Consider the following 23,436-nt stretch of genomic DNA (forward strand, 5'->3'; position numbering starts at 1 on the left):
ATGCACAGCGAATCAGGACAGTGGTGGAACTGGATCAGCACTTCAAACGCTGTAGGGTAGGGCGTCTGATCCGCGGCAAGCAGGACTAAGCGTGCAGTGAATAAGCAGACAGAGTTTCCACTCACCTTGAATGAAATCTCATACTGCTCCCCTCCCCAGATTTCCAGGCCCGTATCGTAGCCTCCCAGCTCCCAGAACCACTCCCGGTTGACGGCGAAGAGGCCGCCGGCCATCACTGGAGATCTGGAGATTAGAGGATGGGGGAGTGGGTATTATTAGAGTGGGAATCCAACATCAGCGCAGCTCCCGCCACGACATTAGCTGGCGGCCAAGCTTTCAGAAACGCCGCAGCGACATCACCGGCCGCTATTTATGCAGCCGGCTGCTCCTCGTAACGCTCAGATCAAAAAAGCTGCCCCCCCCCACCCCCCCGAAGGTTCGTTGAGGTGTCTGAGGCTGGCCTCCACGCCGCCCGCCGTCTCTAAACGTGCGAAGGGGGTGTCCTCCAAATGTTTATTTTAATTCTTTCCGACTCGGGTATTTTTGTAGGAGGCGACGGGAGATCACAGAGATCAGCATCATGGGAAATGGAAAATGAGAAGCTGGGAAGGAGGGATGAGGAGTCGAGCTGGACGCCAGACCCCCCCCTATGATACCACAGCGTCGAGCGTCGAGGGATATGTATGCCGTAATACCGCCAGTGTTATTATGCTCAACATTACATATAATGTTAGCATTTCTGTACTGTTTGGTGCTCAGATCATTATACAGGCATACAGGCATCCTTTGGGTACTTTGTAATCGTTCGGAGGGGAACTGGGAAAAAATGGGAACAGCAGGAAAAGCGTGTTTGTGGGGACGGATTGCAGGCCATACGGTGCCTCGCGATAGGCCTGGTTTATTAGACCCCCCCCCCCCACTGTTTAATACATGGCTAAGGTAGCCCCCCCCCCACCAAGCGCTTGGTCCTGATTTTCGCTAGTTATCGATTCGTTCGGTTCTTTCGTTTAAAGAGCCACCTGGACCGGGTGTAAATGAAGGCATTCAGGCAGGATGGCGTCACATCCCAGCACATCACTGCCTGACGTTCATTGCTAAGCTAGAAACGTATATGACCAATGATTTACCTGGACATGTTTATGGATTTCTTTCTTTTTGCAGTTTTATCCAGACACAGCTATACAGTGTTTATTTTTTACTTCTTGTAGAATTATAATCAGCATACATCAGAAAAGTCTATGTCATGGTCATATAACAAGCAAGTTAGCCTGGTAGAGGTAGCTATCATAGTTAGCCTGGTAGAGATGGCTAACATAATTAGCCTTGCAGGGATGGCTATCATTGTTAGCCTGGAAGAGATGGCTAACATAATTAGCCTTGCAGGGATGGCTATCATTGTTAGCCTGGAAGAGATGGCTAACATAATTAGCCTTGCAGGGATGGCTATCATTGTTAGCCTGGAAGAGATGGCTAACATAATTAGCCTTGCAGGGAGGGATGGCTATCATAGTTAGCCTGGATGGGAAGGGTAACAGTCAGCCTGCTAAAAGTAGCTTTAACAGAAAGCTTGACACAGTTTCCCGATCAGATTGACACAGTCAACTTCCTTTTGTTCCTCATAATCTGAGTGAGGAAAGCTGGTTAATGGTATTTATTTTAAGAAATAAACTCAGATAATTGCATAATACTGGGGAGAATTGTATGTATGAGAGTGCTGGACTAATTTTCAGGGAAAGAGGTGATTTTACTTGTCTCCATGACGACCCCAACCATTCCCAATTTGTGCCCCTACTTGATGCATTTTTCTCGACTCCAAATTTGGTCATCATCATGTCCCGGCTCGGCGACTGGAGGGATTTGACATTCTGCAGAGTACCTTGTATTTTGTGCGTTCACTTTATTACTTATTAGTATTTTTTCTCTCAGAACTTAAAAGACATGTGACCCGGCTAGCGGCTATAAGAGGAGCTGCGGACTTTAGCAATGAACATCAGGGTAGGCATGGAAACGCAGCGATGCGGTGGTGGCAGTGTGGGGGGGGGGGGGAGACTCAGTGAAGGTGCCGGAAGGTCCGCAGGAGTAGGGGGGGGGATGTAGGAGGTACGAATGAAGACCATGCGGCACTGAGACCTGGAGGAATTTCTGAGCGGTGGGAGTTCTGTTTTGGCGCACCTCATTCCATTCTTCAACCCAATTAGAGCTCCGGGAGCCCCCGGTCCGGCTAGGCGGCCTCGTTAATTCACTTCACAGCACCAGACCCAGCCCGCTCCATTAGTGGGAACTGGCCAGGATATATTTGGACGCTGCCTTTAGCGGCGACGGACCCGGAACGCTCGGCACTTTTCACTGCGCCCTTGACAGCATATATCAACCAAATTCAAAAGGGAGAAAAAAAAAAACATTTTATAGCAGGGATAAAAGACCGATATCCGCCTTCAACTTTTCTCTGGCTTATTTTTAGTGTCTCCGCAGGTGTTTTCATTGAAGGCGACACATCCTACTTTGTTTAAACATAGCCTGTGGCTTTTTTTTTTCTTCCGAGGCATTTATTTATCGAAGCAATCTGAGTTAAGTACCTTGTTGGAGTGCGGAAGCACAGGGGCTCGTACCTGCACTCTCGCTTTCGCTTCCTTAACCTTTCTGCTTTTCCCGTCGCCGGAATGCATAATTAAGGCTCGGCTGCGTGGGGAGCGAGGGCGTCGGCACTCGCGACCGAGAATGCGGCGCCCCAGAGCGGCTCGGAGGAGGGCCTCATTGTGGAAAGTTGCGCCGTAGCTTAGGAAACCGGGAGAGCTTGGCAGCTGTGAACTTCCCAGTCTGGATTAAGGAGAGTGATGTTCTTCTGGCCCTACTTGTGAAGAGTGGCTTAACGACACGCTGGCAGATGAACAGGGGACACACCTGGACACGTCTGCCGTCCTGGGTCTCACCGGCCTTCATGATGATCTCAGTTAACAGGCGGGAATGAGGCCCGTGTCCCATGTCACTCCCCCTGTGCTGGCGAAGGGGTCATGAAGTGTTCAGAGCCCGCAGTGTGCTCACCAGCCCCCTAGATCATGCTGGAAGGGGCCGCGGACGGAGAAGAGCAGAGGGCAACAAAATCAATTTGCTCTGCAGTAATCCTCTCTGGCCTGGTCCCTTCCAATCTAATAAAGTACTGAAATATAGCTGCTGACTCAATTAAGGAAGGTAATAGGGAAGCCAGCTCTTCACTGGCGACTCGTCGGCCGGCACCCGGACAGGCACTGGTTAATCTGGGAGCTCTGGCTGCATGGATCCGAATCCTTGGCAGCACATCCCGTGGCATCGGATAAATAACTGCCCAAAAAAAACAAACCGGTCTCAGATGAAAGCGGATGACTATAATTAGCCAGTAATTTAGCTGTGGATTTACTGCTTGCTGGGGGGAAAAAAAAAAAGGCTGAACGCATCAATGCAATGGGCGGGCTTAGCAGCATTCTGAGTGAAAGGGATTGGCTGACCCATGTGTCAATCTAAGCACCAACCATGGATAGAGGGTTAGGGGGCAACAGGCCTCAACTGTTCATGTTGTCAAATTCCCGCCTCGTCTCAGTGTCACGGCTTGAAATTTAGCCCTAATGAGCTAAACTTCCTGGTTTTCAACCTATGGCCCACTGACAGATCGCAGTGCCTCCGTTTGAGCTTCTTTAGGAAAGCTGCCAGGGGCTAAGGAACCAGCCAGAGGTACCAAACACCCAATAGGAGTCGATTCTGGGGTCCAGCAACAGGCTTCTAATATTACCGAACTCCTCAAGGTCTTGCAGCAAAAGGCCACATGAAATAATGTGCTGAGATGCAGAGGGAGAGATCAATTCTGCCTGTTGACACTTACATCTCAGCGGAACGTCCAACGGTCCAATGGAAAGGTCTTTAGCCAGGAGCTAAGAAGGTAGGAAACAGGAAGAATGGCAGAAAGAGGGGCCCAGGAATAGTCATTCCCAGGAGGATAGTGTTGTTCCAGTTCCAATCTGTTCGGAGAACCCAGGAAACGAAAAATGGCATTTTACACATCCTGCCAGCCAACGCTGTCAATAGTATAATTACCCTCAGTCTCACTGGAGTTCTGGTTTTGGCTGGTCAGCCTTTCCCCAGGCCTGTACTTAAACGAGCTGGGGGGGGTCATCCACTCACTGAGGCCCGTCCAAAACGCGCCCGTTCTCAACACGCCAACTCCCCCCGGAAGCATCGCAGAGGATTGTTTTAATGTTAATGGCATCTCACGTCCACCATCGCCTCCCGCTAAGTTACGCCACAAGCGAACGTTTGGACTAGCAGCTGCGAGCATGTTAATAAGATGCGTGTGGGTGGCCGTGTTGGACACGCCGTAGCGAAACAAAATTCCCTGCTAATTTAGCATTTTTATTCTATTTAAAAGGACACATTTCACGCTGACAGACTGTCTGTTGACAAATTTAAGTCTATGGAGTATTGCAGGCTAATTGAGAAGTCAGAACAGTAATGGTCCCGCGCAATCTCGTAAAAAGCTGCGTAAATTATTCGGATGGGTAAATAGCTTTTTATCCATCAAAATATCAGTGACCCCATTTGTGAGGGCTAATTTTCTGGTTAAGAGTTTTCACCCCTCTCTAAATCCCTCTCCTGCCTCTAGCTTTTGGGAACAGGGATGTTTCGTATCGCAAATGACCATCTGTCAGGGTGTTCGGTAAATTGTGTGCGGGCAAACGCAGAACCGCACCGCTGGAGTGAGGCAGGGTCCTACAGAGCCACAGTGCCTGACTCCCACAATCCTCTGGGCCAGAGTTTTTATTACTATGGAGATGGTTAAACATGGAAGCGGCCGCAAAGAGACTTGCTGTGACTTTCCTGTTAAAAAAAGCACCTTTCTCAAAGTTTTAGATGTTCCAGCTTGGCTATTTCTCACATTTCCTGCGCTGAATTTATCGTTAAACGTAAAGGCGAGTACAAAGATCTCGTCTCTGCTTTGAAACGCCGACACCGATAGCTGGCACTTTGAAGTGATCGATGACCTCCACTTTTCACTCGAGGGCCGATGCATTTAATGCAACCAAGGACAGGCGGAACCTGCAGGTCAGACGCAAATGACGAGCGACACAGGGAGAACCTCACCTGCGGGCATTCATCATGGTCCTGCGTAAGATCCTGAGGATGAGCATGTGGTTCACGCATGTTTTGATTCTGTCTCCTTAAAGCTCCGCGCGGAGAACCAAGGGCATGTCTGACAGATTATGATTAAAACATGAGGATGTTCTCCACAAGAGCAGAAAAAGAGAGAAAAAAGACAAAAGGAGAAACCCGGCACAGTCCTCTCTGCGAATAATTCAAGGTCGGTTATAACAGAGAGGGGCAAATATAAATGAATAAATCTACTCTTCTCCACCATTCTGTACAACTGACATCTGCGCTCATATGTCATTGTGAGCTGACTAATGTTTGTCCAGCAGGGGGCGATGTTAAACCAACTTTGGCTGTAATACAGGCCCGGCCTTTCGTGGGCTCTGCTGCGGGGTTAATGTGATTTCATTAGGAGGCCAGGACCCTCTGGAAAATGCTCTGTAGCAAAACACTCCCCCCCCCCCCCCCTTGGACACATCATCCCGGATTCATTAGCGCTCCGGCAAGCGTCCGCAAAGATCCGCCCCTCTTCGCCGGATAAGTCATTTTACAAATGAGCTCTGATCCAAATGGAGGATCCACTTTCATCTTGTAACAGACGCTAAGATCTATATTAAGGCATCCTTACCGGGACTCTCCTTGCATAATAAGGCATGCAGGTGCTGGGGTCTTTTTAAGGGCAGAACTGGAAGACCTTCTCAAAGTCCTTCAGAGGGGTGGTGCCGTCGCACTCATCATTTAAAGGCCCCGAATACGACACCCGCTGCCGAGAACCCTGATAGGTCTCTGGATGTGGGAACTATTCTGTTCTAGATAAAGAAGTAAGTCAGAAAACTTTGTGTTTTTTGGGCCAAGCCACTCGAACCAGCCCCCCACTGTCCTCCTCTCAAGTTTCTGCTCGCTGGAGGTGCTTCTCCTTATCTGCTGTGGACCGATGGGGGGGGATGGGGGTCAGGTGCAGGCTGGACCAAACCGCTTTGTCTGTGAGGAAGCCTCTATGCTCGGTCACCCCATGCTGGGGTAGGGGGCCCGCAGATGGTAGGGGGTTCCTTTGGCAACACTTGGGCCCCGGGGCAAATCTGTGGAGAAGCCTCGTTCAAGGTAGTCGGGGGGGGGGGGAATGGGGGGAGGAGGGGTAGCGGTGGATCATCGTCTCCGGTCTGCCAGGACCCGGAACATATCTAGCTGATACCTAGAACCATGCTGTTCTGCCATGGGGGAACTTGAGGATAAAGCACCATACAATAAAGATCACCGAGGCCTTTAAATTGTCCACTTCCCTTAATTATTCTTCATCTTCCGCTCTGTAAGAAATATGCTCTGGTCTCTGCTGGCGTTACGCAGAGCAGAGAATGCAGCTCTATTGATTTAGCAAAACACTCCCCTGTGAATCCGGTGATTTCTTTCCCCAACGCCGCGGACAGACACGGCACTGCAGACGTGGGCTGAGTCATATCTCCGCATGCGGGTGACTCGGGGCCGAGACAGATCCAATCGGAAGGCTTCCCTGGTGGAGGCAGGAATGGGCCGCAAAAGTGCCGATTGGAGGGAGGGCGGCAGGCAGGGGGCCCCGACAGGAGAAACAGGACACAGGAGGACTGCCAAAAATTGGTGGTAATCAGGACGGACACAGGGGGGCACCCTCTGTGCCTGTCGATGTCCATCAGAATCACGGATGTGAACGCAACCGAACAGCACAGATTTACCGGTCAGGTGATGCTCAAAACCGCAGTTAAAAATGCAAAAAAAATATGCATATTAAGCAAGACATCAATCCCAAAAAACACAACCTCAAGAGCGAGAGGACAATGTCAGAACCACGACCAGAAAGACCCCTCAGGGATAAAACAGCGGCGTTTGCATTTCGCTGAATCCCATCTCTGGGAGGAGCAGTATTTTGGTGCATTTTTCTTTAGGGTCAATGACACGTCGGCGGGGCAGTGAAAACCGTGACAGTACATGCAGGTGCGGAGCCCATGGTGGGCCGGTACCTACGGGTAGGGCTCGCTGGGGTCAGCACCCTGCAGCTCTGGCGGGATGGGGATGCGCTTGTAGTACATCTCCCAGTCAAAGGCCCCCCGCATGGCGTCCCCCGCCTGCGCCTCGTAGCCGAAGTGGTTGTGGTCGATGACGTCGATCATGGGACACACGATGGTCCTTGGGTTCTGGGCGATCTGGTCTGGAAGCGCAGGGGGACAAATTGATAATTAAAAAATTCCCCACCCCCGTGCGGCTGGTCAGCGATCAGAATCAGGTAGCTCTGGAGTAGGTTTGCCCCCCCCCCCCCTCCTAACGTCGATGTCACTCAGGCCAACTGAACTGTCCCAGATCTGTCACCCTCCCTACCCCACCCCACGCCCCCCCCCCCCCCAACACCTCCGCACGCCTCCTCTCCTGGAGCTCCGGGAATTTCAGGATGCCACTTATGGTCATGGTGGGGGGGGGTGGGGGGTATCAGTACAAAAGGATGCAGACTGGAGAGGGAAAAAAAACGAAGGACAGAAAACAGGAAGAAAAACAAACAGACGGGAATGAAGGCAGCGGCGTCCATGACAGATTCCAAATGGAAGCAATTCAAACCCAATCAAGTCGGGGAGTGGAGAGCAGGACAACAGACAGCCAAAGGAGGACATAAACCCCCCCATGGGGTCGATTCTACCCTGGAACCAAAGACTCTGCCCTTATGTATCTCCATGACAGCAACCAGGCACAAGCCCAGACCTTAACACTAATTACACACAAGCGTGATGAGCATTTGTATCGTCTTCAATGCCATTTCCTTCAGATCTTAACTTCAGATATAAAGCCCTCATTTCTTGCTGTCGAGACTCAATCTCCACATGCTGGGATAAGAACCTCAGACTATCCGGGTCCTGCGACTTCCTCCTGATGCTGGTGGCCTGAACGCCGCCCCAGTGGGGGGGGGGGGGTTAATCTGCTCCCGTCCAATATCCGGCACTTCTGAAATATTCATCAGAGGTGCTCACTGGGGCGTGACGTCTCTGTATGTTTCTTTCTTTTTTGTTTTTGATTCCCAGGGTCGTCGCCATGCAGCCCGGAACGTGGGCTGGACTCCAGCTCCTGGGGGCGGAGTGTGCCGCCTGGCCGGCAGACGGCACAGCGGGTAACTTCAGAGCGAGGCCGCAGAACTAAAGTGCAAAGCCGAGCCTGGAACCTTCCAGAAACGGGGCCGCTGTGGAGGCCGCGGCTTTCGGAAGTGGGTTTTTATAGACCCCGCCGTCACATGGCGTAGTCAAGAGTAGAAGATAATTCATTTCAATCTATTGTCAAAACGTGGCACATATATGCATACATTCCAACAGGAGAAGATTAATTTTATTCTCTGATGCCCTGGATACGAAAATTTGTTTGATTTTCATTTCAGTCTGAGGATGGCTGAGATAAATGTTACCCCCGTTTACCTCAACAGCATGGAGGGAGGGGTCATTTTGACCCCTTGCCCTCCCCCGGCATATTTGGAGACACTTGTCATATAAACCAAGGTACGATGAACAACGAGTTGGAAAAAAGGATAAAAGGCAAACAAAACAGCCTCAGCATGATGCACGGATCACCAGTGGGAGGTGGGCGGAGCCGGGTCATGTGACCTGTTTGAAAACATTGCCAGCACACCCCACCTCACCCTCCGGGACTGAGGTCATCATGCCACTTTTCTCAGTGTCGTCAATGATTGGATCCCAGTGGGAGCCAATCAAACACCGGCATGTGAGCGAAACGGTGAACTGAACACAGTCAGTAGTGCGTGGGTTCTATTCAGCAGGACGCGAATTATTATCAAAACTGGCCAGTTATTTAATGTGCAAACTGTGATGATATAAATAATCAGCCGAACTGTAATGCTGCCAGAAAGCTTGGAGGCATTTGGCCAATCGGCAGGCGGCGTGTGGCGGCAATCCGGCGCCTCATTGGCCCGAAAGCTCCCACTTACCCAGTAGGGGGGGCAGCCAGTTCACATTGGCCTCGCAATGCGAATCCAGGAAGGTGAGGACCTCCCCCCTGGCCACACTGGCCCCCAGGAGGCGAGTCCGGATCAGACCTTCCCGCTTCTTGGTCCGGATGATCCTCACCTTCGGAAACCTCGTCATGTAGTTCTCCAGGGACGCCTTCAGATGTTCTGTGACAGTGGAAAAGGGGCGGAGGCAGAAGAAGAGAAGAATCAGGATCGGCGTCGTCAGCAGCTTCTGCCAGACTTCCTGTCAGGCGGCCATATCCCTGACGCTTCTCTGAACAGCACCAGGAATCCAGGAGAGGAAAAAGCTGCCTAGATTAGGGTACATAAAATAAATTCCTCCTACCTTTACAATGACGCTTGTATTAATTTCCAGGCTTTTGTTTCCAGTTCTAATGAAAGGAATTCTCGCCAGTGACGAGTTAATCTAGTGCCAGTTTTGTTCAGAACTCCCTGAGTCCCATCCTAGTGCATAAATGTTTAATGTCCCTTAAGATTTCCTCGCAGTTAACGGTTAATTGAATTGTCAAATTGGGCTCCTCTTCTGGAATATTAAAGGAAGGCGTGAAGGAGACTCCAAAAGCTCGCAGACGCTTTTAAAGTTTCCTCGGGAAACTTAATGAACACATGAATAAATCAGCAAATAAGCAAGTCGATCAAACGGCCGTCACTCTCGGCTGATCCATTAGCTCATCTTTCTGTAGCATGTCTGTTCTTCTGCGGGAAGGTTCCTGCAACCGACATGCTCCGATCTAGAGGCTGATATGGATGTGAGAGGGAATGGGAAGGAAAGTCCTACCTCGGCGTCAGGGAGGTGCAGGGTTAGGGAGCATGGGGAGGAATCAGGGCAGCTTGGCAGGATAGCTGAGGCTCTCTGTTAGGGATTTGGGCATTTGGGTTTTAGCTGGGGTGGGCGTGTGTGTAGTTTCAGCTTCTGCCTGTAGGGGGAGCTCAGCCAAGGGGCAGCAGTTGTTTAGTGGCAGATAGCAAGCAGGGCGCAGATAAACACAGGGAACTGGATTATGCCTGTTCTCACTCCGCTGATGTGCCTCTGGCAGGGTCCCTCTGAGACGTGGCCCGTGCCACCATCTGCCGTCATTATCAGTCCCGGAAGCTCAATTTGCCCCCCTCCCTCCCCCTTCACCCACCCCCAGCGGCGTGGAGGCCCCAGGGAGTGTAGCACTACAGAGCCGCCCACTTTCCCTCTGAAAGGTCGTGGAGTCCCGGAACCGGACCGGTTCCGGAGTGTGAGACCCGTTCTAAGGGTTCTGACACAGACTCCTCATTTCTTTACTCACTCCCATCTTTGCGAGGACCATGGCCGGACCAGGCCTCATGCTGACGGACCCAACAGAACCGTCACGTGAGCAGAACTGACAGAACTGACAGGTTCTGATTTCTGTGAAAAGACGATGACTTTCCAGAGGACCACTGAGCATGAAGCATCAGCTTGTGTCGGTTTCAGGGGAACAATGTGTGCATCTTCATGACTATTATTATTAATCATGTGACTGGTCACCTGACTACAAAAAGAAGGGAAAAAATCCACTAAAGCTTTCTATCCTGGGGCCAACCGTTGGCTCTGCGAAAGCCCGCCCCCCCCCGCACCACCAACTTGGTAGATCGTTCCATAAACCATATGCTTGTGCTCTGACCCCTGACTAAACCCCTCCTTTCCTGTTTGAAGACTTTCCTACAAGCATCCACAAGGCTCAGGATCACGCAGTCGCAGTGAATCACTGGGAAGACGCCTGATCAAAAGCAACTAGTAGGCCTGCCAGTCTTATATTGTTTAATCAATTTCTACAGTTCGATTGTTTATAATTTATAGAAGCAGCTCAATTTCAATGTTCTAGAAGGATCCAGGAGCAGAGTTCCTCCTGGGACTTAGCAAGTAAATATTTGGTTACAATTTCTTTGTACAATTTATTTAACCACGAAACTGCGTGGTATCCATTTCTTGCATAATAAGCACTGTCAGATCCAATAACTTTATACGGATCACATGGATTAGCGGCATTGGAAAAGAAAAATTAAGGACCTTAGGAGAGAATAAAATTACTTGTTGGGTTTTATTTGAATAAGCTGGTAGGATAAACAGGGTTTTTTTTTTTGCATAAGTGGTCCAAAGTGGTTTATTCCTGGTTCTGCAGTAACAGCTATTTTTTTACATTTGGATAGATGCATCGTCGAGAGGATTATGCACAGAAAACGATAAAATTCGAGGACTCTACCAACCTTGGAAAAAGGAATGTGTGGCACAGAAGATATACTTTGGTAAAAGCATCTCTTATGCCTGAGAGTCCAGCTCTGGATGTCGTTCACAAACAGGTAATCAGAAACCACCTTTGACAGCTTGCAGAACTGCGTTTGTACCCAGATCAATGCATCGATTCCGTTTTCACACTTACAAATGAGATATTTACTGAGGTCCAGTCCTGTGTATTTTTACAGCTGGAGGGATGGCCAGCTCATTTTTATGTTTGCTGGAGAAGAGGTTACACATGGTGGAGTCTCAACTCACCATCCATCCATACCTCAGGGCCCAGGCCTGCTCCCTAACCGCCCCTTCCTGGATTTCTTCGTCTACCATCTCGTTTTGCATCCTGGGAAACCTGGTGTAGTAAGGGTGGTCATCTCACGTGACAAATTCGAAATTCACGGCTAGTTACTCATGGAGACGGCGGTCTATGGACAGCAACGCGTTTCCCCCGGACGGCAAAGAAAGTGAATTTCTAAAAGCGACAAGAAGCGGGGCTGGATTTGCGAGCCCCGGATAAGCGGAGAGTAAGACAACAGCTACGGCATCTTACAGTAATCAAGCTGGAATTGAGGGATTTATGCTGCATGTTTGCTGTAGCGTATCGAGGCTTCGAATCCATCGCTCCTTGTGTTCAATTGGCTGACAGTGTCTTTGAGGAGCGGGGAGGCTGCAGCCGGAAGGAACGGGGAGAGTAAAAGCCAGCTTACGGACGCAGCGCAGATTGATCTAAACAATTTTTATAAGGCTTTTAGGCACTGCGGGTATTACCAAGGCGACGCAAAGAAAAGACATATATTATCAAGCTTCCGCTCTCGCGGGCAGCTAATTTGCAAACAAAACAACGTGGCAGGCGGGCGCCGTTGTTAGGGAATTCGCAAATGCGTTGGATGGCACCTATTGTTCTCTCATTAAAATTAATAGTGCATTTCTTATTTGCTATAATCTTCTGTTAAATGCCGCCACCTGCTTTGAAACATTAATCGAAAATGAAAATGCTTTGTCGTCCTTCGTTAGGCTCGAGGTACTTCACAGAAAGGGCTAATGGCCTGTCTCTCTATCACTCCCCTTAAGCGTAAGATCATTTCAGGTGAGCCGGTGAGTTTAAGGAGTCTGGAGTTTAAGGTCTCTGGAGCCGATTACTGAGGCTAATCGCTTTCTTCGCTGAGAGGGTGTGAGACGGTGCCTTGAGAGATGGACCTGGGAAGGTGCTATTGCTGTCATTCTGGTTTACATACAACAGGGGGGCGGAGCTTCAAGTCACAGGAGACGGGGCTATAAGTAAATTGTCATTGTATGAAGACACCTCGCCGAAGACACCAATTGTTGACTGACATAACAATTAATGTTCGTTTAAACTATGTACAAACTGATTTCAGTTAAACTCTTGGTAGGCAACCAGTCTCAGAAGAGTCATTTCAAAATTTCCAGTGAAGTTCTAAAAGAGTACAGAATGCGTCCCCCATCGCGTCACCACAAAGAGGTGCTTGCCGGTATCCTAGTGACAGCCGACGTCTCGCGGTTCTTTTCACACACACAGATCACACATTGAGCCGCGACGTGTGTCTCTCTTCTGCACGTGCTCAGTGTCCCTGCCACATATCTGCTGCATCCAGATCGAAACGGCAAAGAGCGGCGTCCACATGAGGGTGTAACTCAGCGCCACCTGTGACCTTTAACAGCTGATCAGGCCCAATCACAGCTTTTAAATAAGAGCAGTGGAGGGAATTTCACCCTACATGTGCGCAAAGGTATCATTGTACACATGAGTTAGGCCCTGAAAGGATGTTTTTCTTTTAAATCAAAAAATAATTGCGATATTCTGGCTGCCTACAGTAGACCAGCTCATTATCCATCCATGTACCATGAATAATTATCCAGTAGCAGGCCACACAAAGCATGAAGCCTATCCCAGGAAGCAGGGGGACACCGGGAAGAAAGAGCAGGCCACTATAGGACACACACACACACACACACTCAGACACACATACACACGTTCACACATGTCACGGGCTATTTACAGAAACTAATTCACCTAACAGCATGCTTCTGGACCGCAGGAAAAGGACCTGGAGGAATCCCAGGTGAATATGGGGAGAGCACAGAAACTGCACACACATACAGGCGGGGCGACACCTGACCCCAAACCCAAAGAGGCCACAGAATAAGAAGAAAATCTGCAGCAGCTACCGGTTCAGATCATTTAGCTCAAGGAACCAGTGGTAGGCATTCAAAGACGATACATCACAGTAAATCTGAAGGACGTCACGAATAGGAGGGACGCTCTCACTAACGGCGGTGTGTTACGGCCGAAAGAGAAAATCAGTCAGCGCTATTGGCAGGAAACAGATCAGGGCTTGTCTTGAGACAGGGATGCTCACATGGCTTACAGTCAAGGTAAAGAAGATTTGGAAATAAACCTGGATTTCCGTTAAATTCCTGGGAAAAAAATGCCTTCTACTACTTCTAAGTGCAGCTGAAAACACTGGCTAGATCCTCGCAATCAGAGATCATCACGTCCTTCACTAGCAAATCTTTCTGATGTCTACCCCGTCACCAGGAAACTGCGTTAACCCCCCAACCCCCTCTTCCTTACAAAAGGAAACCGTCCTCAGTCAGCTGCAGGAATAACAATCCTGCAGCATACATCTCTGCCTGCACCGATTTCAGCCGCTCGGTCAGATCGGAATCGCTCTGTCGTAGGACGAAGCTAGAAGAGTGTGATTGCAGGAGCGATGGATTTCAGATGAATGTGGACCAGAGGAAACAAAAGACCCCCACAGAAGGAGAGCAGGGGCTGGTCGAACACCCAAAACGCACACATGCACTCACAGACACACGCACTCACAGACACACGCACTCACAGACACACGCACTCACAGACACACGCGTAAGGCTCTCACAGCAGGGAATATGTTTTGCCTCCCTTGAGAGACTGTTATTTAAATAACAGGGGCCCTGGGCCCTTTGTGGAGGTTTCACTGGGGCCGCCTGATCCACGGCTAGCTTCAGCAATCCCCGAGGGGTCCCCGCATCACTGGCATGGGGGGGCGGGGGATGTGAGCTTGACTGAAGGCTGGGGGCGCAGCTCAGCCACGTGACTCTGGGGAGGAGGAGGAACCTACAGCTGTGGGGGGCCCCTAGGCCCTTGTGAAAAGCCAGAGGCTCGTGCAAATCGAGCTGCACTCCAGCAAACCGACAAGCACCAGCTATACCAGGGAGATTATAAAGCCTGGCACCAAACGTGACCCAGATTTAATAGACCCAGAGTCTATCCTGGGGGGAAATTATGGAAGCTTTGTGAGTGGATATTTTATTAGGGGCTGTGTATCACCTTACAGTGCTCGGTCAAATGACACCATACCTCTTAAAATACACAAAATCACATCAATATTTGAGCCATGTGAGTTTTTGGAAACAAAATAATCTAATTCTAGGATGCTTGTAAATCATTTTGTTTGTCCAGACTGTTGTTTTCGGTTCATTTGTATCACCTTCAATTTAAACGTTAAGAAGAATTTGCGTATTTGTCGTGCTCTCCTGCCCGCCGCCCTTTTAAAACATGGCAGCACATGCAGCTGAGCGTGTCTCCGCTGTAACTGGCATCAAGGAGCTGAAATCAGTTACAGAAACCAAGTTAAAGTTGGGAGACATAACCAGAGGAGCATTTTGCAGAAAATTTCTGCTGAATCGCTACGCATTCTTCATTTCTTCCCGTCTGTTTCACAGTTAAAGTTGCTGAATGTATAGCTGTTAAACTTCCTGTACTCATAAGTGAAAATCATCTGCGGCCACTAAGAACCCACACGTACTGTCATGCTTTTAAATACCTATCCTGATGATGTTAATAAATACTACAATATACTACCAGCACTTAAATGAATCAAAGCAGATTTTTTTTAGCTAGCTTGGCATATATGTGTGATATGATTTTTAAGCATAGAGAAATCTTACCAAACAAAGCCTTGCCTTCTAGTCGTAGCCATTCATAACACGCAGTCGGAAACACGGTGACACGGCTGATGGGGATATAAAGGTCGCCATTCGGCTTCAAGGGCGCTCCGGGCAACGTAACAACCCCGACTGAACGATTAAAAACTTCCAGAACCAGTCAAACTAAAATGAATCAGGCTCTGCAAAAACAAAATCCTTAAAGTACTTTAACATTTTAAATTTTAACTAATAAGCTTCTAATTAGGCTCTTACGTGTTCCACAAAAACAGGTGCAGTCCATAATTAAATTCTGCCCAACACAATTAAACACTTAATCTAATCGGTATTACATTACCGCTTTTGCAGTAAGTTTATGGAATAAGGAGTTTTCAGTCCCCTTTAAGTTCTAAAAATGTAATTTAACACATGTAATATACACATGTAATATACACAAAAATATTCTGAGGGCAGAACGAAAAATGATTGGTTATCTCTCTGAACCAATCACATTGTAGAGCAGACGAATCCAAGCAACTACAGGAGGCAGGACCAACCAATCAGATGTCTAGTCGTTTGGACCCACCTCCTCTACAATGTCATTGGTTCTCTCTCTGAACCAATCATTTTTTGTTCTGCCCTCAGAACATTTTTCTTTAAGTAAAACTCCCAGGAGCTAGTCCTTTAGAGCCATGCACTGCTCTGCCTTATTTTCATCCAGTTAGCCCCGATGCCAGTTCCTATTCCGGAAGAATCCCGCCCTCCACCATTAACGGCCACAGAAGCCTCTCAGTGACATGTCGAAGTGTAACACAAGATGTAGCGGCGGGGGAAACTATGAAGAGTAGTAATCTCAGGTGGAATCGCACGACAAGGCCTTGGCGAAACACGCTATGAGAAATTCACTGTATGAATATTCGACGGCACTTTTCCGAGCGCACGGCTAAAAGGCGGGGAATCTGCGATGGCCGCATGAGGGACAGCCGCAGAGAGAGAGAGACAATCCTTTTAGCTAAGAAACACACTTGACTAGGAGGAGAAGTCTCTTCCCTCTCTCCTGAAAATGTGTCCTCTGACAAGGCAGCTAATGTGTGGAGAACCAAGCAGCGGACAGCAATGAAACAAGGTTAGCAAGTGATAGAAGTATTTCTGTGGTAATAATTTAATGCACACAGATGGACTGGCAGTGCGCGCAGTGTGCAACAGCCACAGGCTGAGCGCAGGGAGAGACAGAGAGAGAGGAATCTTCTGAAAGAACCAGACGGAGAGTCACCTCGACAAACCCCGCTCCTCCTCCCCATCTCTCCCGCTGCCTCGTCAGGTTTGGAGAAGGCAGCTTTAAACACGGCGCATACTGGCGGGCGAGGATTCGCCGGGCAGGCCGCCAGTGCCCACCGAGCCTGACCTTTTCAACGGCGATCAAATATTAAAGGGAGATATTCACCGTGTCGCCGTGATACGCCGTCTGTCCCTCGTGCGGGGTGGCGGGTACGCCCCTGCGGTCACAATGAACGATAATGGAATAAGCTAGCGATGTCTGCAGGGAGGACGAACAGCTCCGGAAAGATCTCGGAGCCTCTCCTGCTCACAAAGGCAGGGATACGGGAGTCTCTCTGCCTCGGTGCCATCTAATGGAAGCGGGTTTTACTGGAGATGAAGGTGTTTATAAATCAGGAGCTGTTTTAATTCCGTCTGAACCGCAGCCAGAGTCGGGAAATAAAATAGCACATTAACTTATAGTGCGTGATCACACCATCTGGAGATTTTGTCGAGGCTTTAAATCAGAAACATAGTAAAAAAACACACACACACACACACACGCGCGCGCAATCTGAATGGGGACCGTCCATTCACTTCTATGGGAAATACACCCTAATCCCAATCACAACACCCTTAACCTCTACCCATCCCTAACTTTAACCATAAGTAACCAACTCAAATACAAGACTTTTTGCATTTTTACTTGCATTCACAGATTTTTATAAAACTGAGGTTATCCAAATGGGGACCTCAAAAGATGTCCCCAAAAATAGGGAAATTTCAGGTTTTACTACACTTTGGGGACAATTTGGTCCTCAAATGTGATCTATGAAAACACACACACACACACACACACGCACACATGCACGCACGCACATACGCACACACACAGACACACAGACAAAAGGCCTGATAATTTAATCACGATCTACATTTACAGCAAACAGCCTAATATTGCTCGCTGTGGTGTCACACTATTAAAGGTGCCATCAGATTATCCGGCTACCAATCGGTGTGGGTTTAATATCCTAAAGTGAGGCACAATCGGGGGCAATAAATGTTTCCGTGTGTAAGTTTAATAGCATCCCAGAAACACAAGAGATATGTCACCAGGAGAAAAACAATCGTGGCTGAAATTTTATTCTAAGTAGTAAATAAATAAATAAATAAATACACGTGTATGATGAATGGGCAAAGGTATAATGGAAGACTCGTATTTTGAAATGGTCTGGGAGTGGGGGCTTGAGGAAGCAGGGGAGAGGCGTCCATGCGGGTGCCCGCAGTGTCCTCACGTATGCGGCCACAGGTGAGCTTTCCCTGCCCAAGCCCATTTTTCTTCTATGCTGCTTTTTAAACCTTGTTTTTTTTCCAGCCTTTCGTTTTTTTTTTTTTTTTTCTCTCTCTCAGGTCCGATACCAGAAAAATGAGGTCGGGTACGATCCATCAGGCGAAGGAATAGCGGAATTTTCCAAACAACTCTTCAAAGCTATTTGCATTTTCCTGGAAGAGTTGGACTGGTTCCGGAGGTTCTGGGTTTCGTCTTGGTGGTGGGCAGGGCCGGCTCTAGCTACAGGCACAACAAGGAGTTTCTTAGGGGCTCCAAATGACCTCTGTTACAGAGGAAGTGAACTGATCAAGTATTCTTGGTAGGGGGGGGGCTCACAAGTAATGCTTTGACTAGGGCCCCTGTGAGGTAGAGCCAGCCGATCCGTCTGTCAGAAAACTGTAACATGCCCCCATAAGGAGCTGCCGGAAAACAGGGGGCAGGCGGTAATCGATTCACAGCCTAACCTGGCTGCCTTTTCCTAGGCCCTGGTACAGATAACGGTTCCGGCTGGGTACCCCTCGCTGAGCAGATGTCCAGCCGTTGAACTGCAATCCCCCCGCCTCCCCATTTGCTCAATTAAGTGCCCAGAGACATACCTCACACCTGCCTCATTCTCACCAGAGAATCCCATTGAGATCCATGTCCTAGGAGACGCAGTGGCTCATCAAATCGCTCAAGGTACATAGAGCGTACCACAGAATGGAGCGATGTCACGAGGCCAGGCCCTACTCTAGTGAGGCCGGGCCTGTCACTTGCACCAACGGGGAGAGCGTTAATTCAGATTATGACATAATTAGAAAACACCCCGGAATTGTGTGATGGTAGCGAAACCGTGTCGTATCACCAGGGAGATAGAACGACAGAGGGTCCCCCTGCTCGACAGAATCGTCATGCTACTGCCTGAAAGAATGAAAATGTGAAAAAACATTTTTAAATGGACAAGAGGATTCTATGACGAATCGCGCCGTCATAGCCGACTTCTGGGCCTGGGTGTTGGGGGTCTAGTGAGTTTTCAGCTGCTGTGGCTGTTTTTTCACATATTTTCCATAAGGTCGTCCTCAGCGAGGGTGTGCCACAGTTATTTAATGGCCTCTTTGCACATTCCGTAATCGCCGTGACGACATGAGGAGCGTTCCACGAGCGACCGGTCGTGTAATAATGAGGTCCAGGTGGGCCGGTATTGGAAAGTGACCCGATACTGACCAGCGAGTTTGGCCACAGGAAGTGGGCTACTGTTTAGCAGCCATGCGGGCGAGAAGCACGATCGCTCAAAGGCTTCGTTAGAATCGATGGCTGAGCTCAGGCCTCAGAGAGGCGGTCGAGGTGATCGCTGGCTTTTGTCGTATCGCGCGTGTATCAGGATGCGTCTCTCCGTTATTCACACCACGGATACTAAACAACACGAGCGCCAGAAGGTGCGAGATTCTTTGCAATTTAAAGAAGCGCTCTGTAAAAAAAATAACAGCAGATATTTAATAATCAAACTCTCTCCCAGACACGTCTCCGGCTCCGTGCTGCCGAGACTGGCGTAGACACGGTTTTCCAGCTGCTCCTCAACACCGAGCGTCTACTTCATGATTATGTAAACTGCATGTAAATGGGAGGTGTTTATCTCGCATTATGCAGAGCATTGTATAAAGCAGGCTTCACTGTTACGCGAACAATGAGGTCTCGGCGGACAAGCGGCTCGATTTCTCTGTGACTGTTTGTTTTAGGTAGGATAATCTTATCTTAGACTTGGATTCCTTTAAGCGGAATGAAAGAGATTTTTTTTGGTACAAAAATAATCATCCAATCCCTGTTAAAGAACAATCCCGGTCCTGTTGCCAACAGCCAAGGAATTCATAAGACTTTTGCATTATGGGAACAGATAACATTTGAGCTTGGAGTGCAGTTTTTTTCTGCAAATGTCTCACTGGTCCAACTGGGAGAAGGCCAGGATATACCCGTTCACTTATAGTTAAAATGGGAACGACTGAGGAAAGCGACAATGTACTCACTATAAGAATAACACCAAAGTCACCATAACGAGCACACAAGCTCACCATAAGCACTGTACCAAACTCACACTAAGGGGCATGCACACTCACGCTAAGGAGCATACCAAACTCACACTAAGGGGCATGCACACTCACGCTAAGGACCATATAAAACTCAGTATAAGGACCGGATCAAATTCACCTAAGGACTGTACCAAACTCACACTAAGGGGCATGCACACTCACGCTAAGGAGCATACCAAACTCACACTAAGGGGCATGCACACTCACGCTAAGGAGCATACCAAACTCACACTAAGGGGCATGCACACTCACGCTAAGGAGCATACCAAACTCACACTAAGGGGCATGCACACTCACGCTAAGGACCATATAAAACTCAGTATAAGGACCGGATCAAATTCACCTAAGGACTGTACCAAACTCACACTAAGGGGCATGCACACTCACGCTAAGGAGCATACCAAACTCACACTAAGGGGCATGCACACTCACGCTAAGGAGCATACCAAACTCACACTAAGGGGCATGCACACTCACGCTAAGGAGCATACCAAACTCACACTAAGGGGCATGCACACTCACGCTAAGGAGCATACCAAACTCACACTAAGGGGCATGCACACTCACGCTAAGGACCATATAAAACTCAGTATAAGGACCGGATCAAATTCACCTAAGGACTGTACCAAACTCACACTAAGGGGCATGCACACTCACGCTAAGGAGCATACCAAACTCACACTAAGGGGCATGCACACTCACGCTAAGGAGCATACCAAACTCACACTAAGGGGCATGCACACTCACGCTAAGGACCATATAAAACTCAGTATAAGGACCGGATCAAATTCACCTAAGGACTGTACCAAACTCACACTAAGGGGCATGCACACTCACGCTAAGGAGCATACCAAACTCACACTAAGGGGCATGCACACTCACGCTAAGGAGCATACCAAACTCACACTAAGGGGCATGCACACTCACGCGAAGGAGCATACCAAACTCACACTAAGGGGCATGCACACTCACGCTAAGGAGCATACCAAACTCACACTAAGGGGCATGCACACTCACGCTAAGGAGCATACCAAACTCACACTAAGGGGCATGCACACTCACGCTAAGGAGCATACCAAACTCACACTAAGGGGCATGCACACTCACGCTAAGGAGCATACCAAACTCACACTAAGGGGCATGCACACTCACGCTAAGGAGCATACCAAACTCACTCCTTGGATCGTACCATGCTCACTCTATGGACTGTACCAGACTCCTTTGCCCCATGAATTATGTACACTTCATAGGACTGGATCTTCAAGAAACCTGGCTCTAGCTCTCAGGAAAGCGGCCGGAGGCAGCCATCCTTAGTGCTGGAGTGCAGGGCTGAGATGGCAGGCAATGCCCATCTTTGCAGCTCTGATTTATGGTCTTGCTTGGGGTCTGTAGCCATCCCTGGCGGCAAGATGGGAGGGCGTGCGCGATTCTCTCTCGCTCGTGCACAAAGACGGCCGGTTGAGGTCTGGCTTTACAGATTAGACCGTGCAGCTCCGGTAATGACTTCTGAAGTACGTGTATCCAAGGTTACACGATTACGGTGGAGAGCACCTCTAAACGGCTCACAGTGAAACTCCCAAGATACACTGCAAAGCTACATTCTCCCACTGGAAAATTGTTATTTATTTGTCCAGTGACAAGCAGAGAAAGCCAATATTTTTTCCCTCAGGGAAAGTCGGAAAACTCTAAACATGAAGGGACAGCCATTATGTGTGAGTTTGGCACAATACGGGCAGGATGTATTTTGGAAAGCGGGGCTGTACCCTTCACAAACTGGGGCTGTCATTGCCACAGGTCCCAGCTCAGCTTCCAACCAGTCTGAGAATCACTGGCTGCTATTAATATGCCTGTCGGTCATCTCTGGGACTTGGGGTGGCGGACTGTCAGATCTCCTGTGTGGCCGTGGCCGTGTCCCTGTCTAGGCTTGCTGGAAGACGTAGCTGAGTGTTAGCTCAGCTCTTTCTGTCCTCAGACGCCCCCCCCTGCCCGACCCCGTTAAAATGACAGCTGGAGGGAAACTCAAACACGTCAATGAAGGACGAAAGTGATGTGAGAGTGGCAACAACAGAGGCAAATCCCGCCCCTCCAATCCCAGCCCCAAATGTAAACCTGGCACTCTTTCTTTAATATGAATGTGTGTGTGTGTATGTGTGGGGGGGGGGAGAAATCACACTACTGTCTCTGACTCCTCCCAAGCTAGGCAGTGCAGTGAAGAAAAAAAAAAACGAGCGTGGATGTGATCTTCCTCAGGGAACAGAAGGCACTGTTTTTCAGCAAAATCAATAAACAGATCCATGCTGACTCAGGACAACAAAAGATACGCAGAAGTGGCCATAATTACAGGATCTTTACCGCAGATGGACACCATCCCCCGATAAATCATTACTTCCAGGGCGCAGTTCATTAGGCTGAACTGGACTGTATTACTCACCAGTTAATCTACCCTTTTTGCTGTCTAAAAGCCTGCTTGGATGCACCTGCATATTATAATGGAGTTTGAGCGGGACGTTTGGCTAAAATTTCACTGGAGTGCACTGTCAACTGAAGACATTTTACAGTGCTATAAGGCAGTGTTTCTCAATCCGGTCCTTGGGGACCACCAGACGGTCCACATTTTTGCTCCCTCTCCACTCCTTGCCAGACGGTGCACGTTTTTGCTCCCTCCCAGGGACTGTTTGGGGGTCCGGGTAGGGAGACACTGCTGTGAGGTAGCCTAGCCACTGATTTAACCAGCCGTGCATATGGCTTCCATGAAGAAGAAACATCACTAATGAGATGGATTCATATTTCCGCACGTTCAATACGATGTTAATAACAGTGGTGTGACTGCCACTACAACAAGAACATCGATAAACACCACCAAGGCTTTCATTAAGTTTAGTGCATTTAGCTCATTTTCACCCAAGGAGACATTCAATGACTTAAACCACTGCATTAGTAATGACAGGATCGATTTTAATATTGAGGTACTTTTATTTTGAAAATGTTTTCTGCATTTGAGGACCTCACCCTATGAATCTCTTCATTCCCATTTGTATGCAAATGAGCATTTAAATGGATTATAAATAGTTACATTCGTAGGATATTTTCTCAGGTTTGGATTAAGTGTAGACTAACCAAAATTAACAGTGCATTTTGAAGTCCCTAAACTCAGACATTCTTTACACACCAAACGGCAGGTTTACCTGTAATCGAGTCCACTCGTTCACGAACAGGCTGATCCTAATGGTATTGCTTGGATTTGTGTGGAAAATTCCTCCTCTAATCCTGATGTTGGAAAAGGTGGGTTTGGGGGGGGGGGATGAAGTTCTCTCATTAAATATGGAAGGAAAACATTCTAAGGTGGTGATGTCAGGCAATGAAAACATTGCAGTGCTTCTCTCAGTAGCCTCTTCCCATCTGAATGCTTCCGTAGTTTTACCTCCCTTCCTGAGTTGCAATACAAACCTGTAAAAGCACTGAACAGATAAGCAAGGATGCCAGAATAATGGGATCCTGAACAACTGCTTCA

General features: G+C 48.7%; 1 protein-coding gene across 2 annotated transcripts in view; it reads right to left on the bottom strand.

Moving 5' to 3' along the window:
* The window catches only part of galntl6 (polypeptide N-acetylgalactosaminyltransferase like 6), a 103,827-nt gene that overhangs the window by 5,836 nt on the left and 74,555 nt on the right, over positions 1 to 23,436 (bottom strand). For both annotated transcript variants that reach the window (XM_023799189.2, XM_023799190.2), the window contains exons 6-8: positions 9,065 to 9,250; positions 7,111 to 7,294; positions 126 to 243 (exon numbers count right to left, since the gene is read on the bottom strand). In XM_023799189.2, coding sequence (XP_023654957.2) covers positions 126 to 243; positions 7,111 to 7,294; positions 9,065 to 9,250 — 488 coding nt within the window. The remainder of the gene's footprint in view (positions 1 to 125; positions 244 to 7,110; positions 7,295 to 9,064; positions 9,251 to 23,436) is intronic.

Source organism: Paramormyrops kingsleyae, chromosome 25 (assembly GCF_048594095.1).
Source record: "Paramormyrops kingsleyae isolate MSU_618 chromosome 25, PKINGS_0.4, whole genome shotgun sequence".
Taxonomy (NCBI): Eukaryota; Metazoa; Chordata; class Actinopteri; order Osteoglossiformes; family Mormyridae; genus Paramormyrops; species Paramormyrops kingsleyae.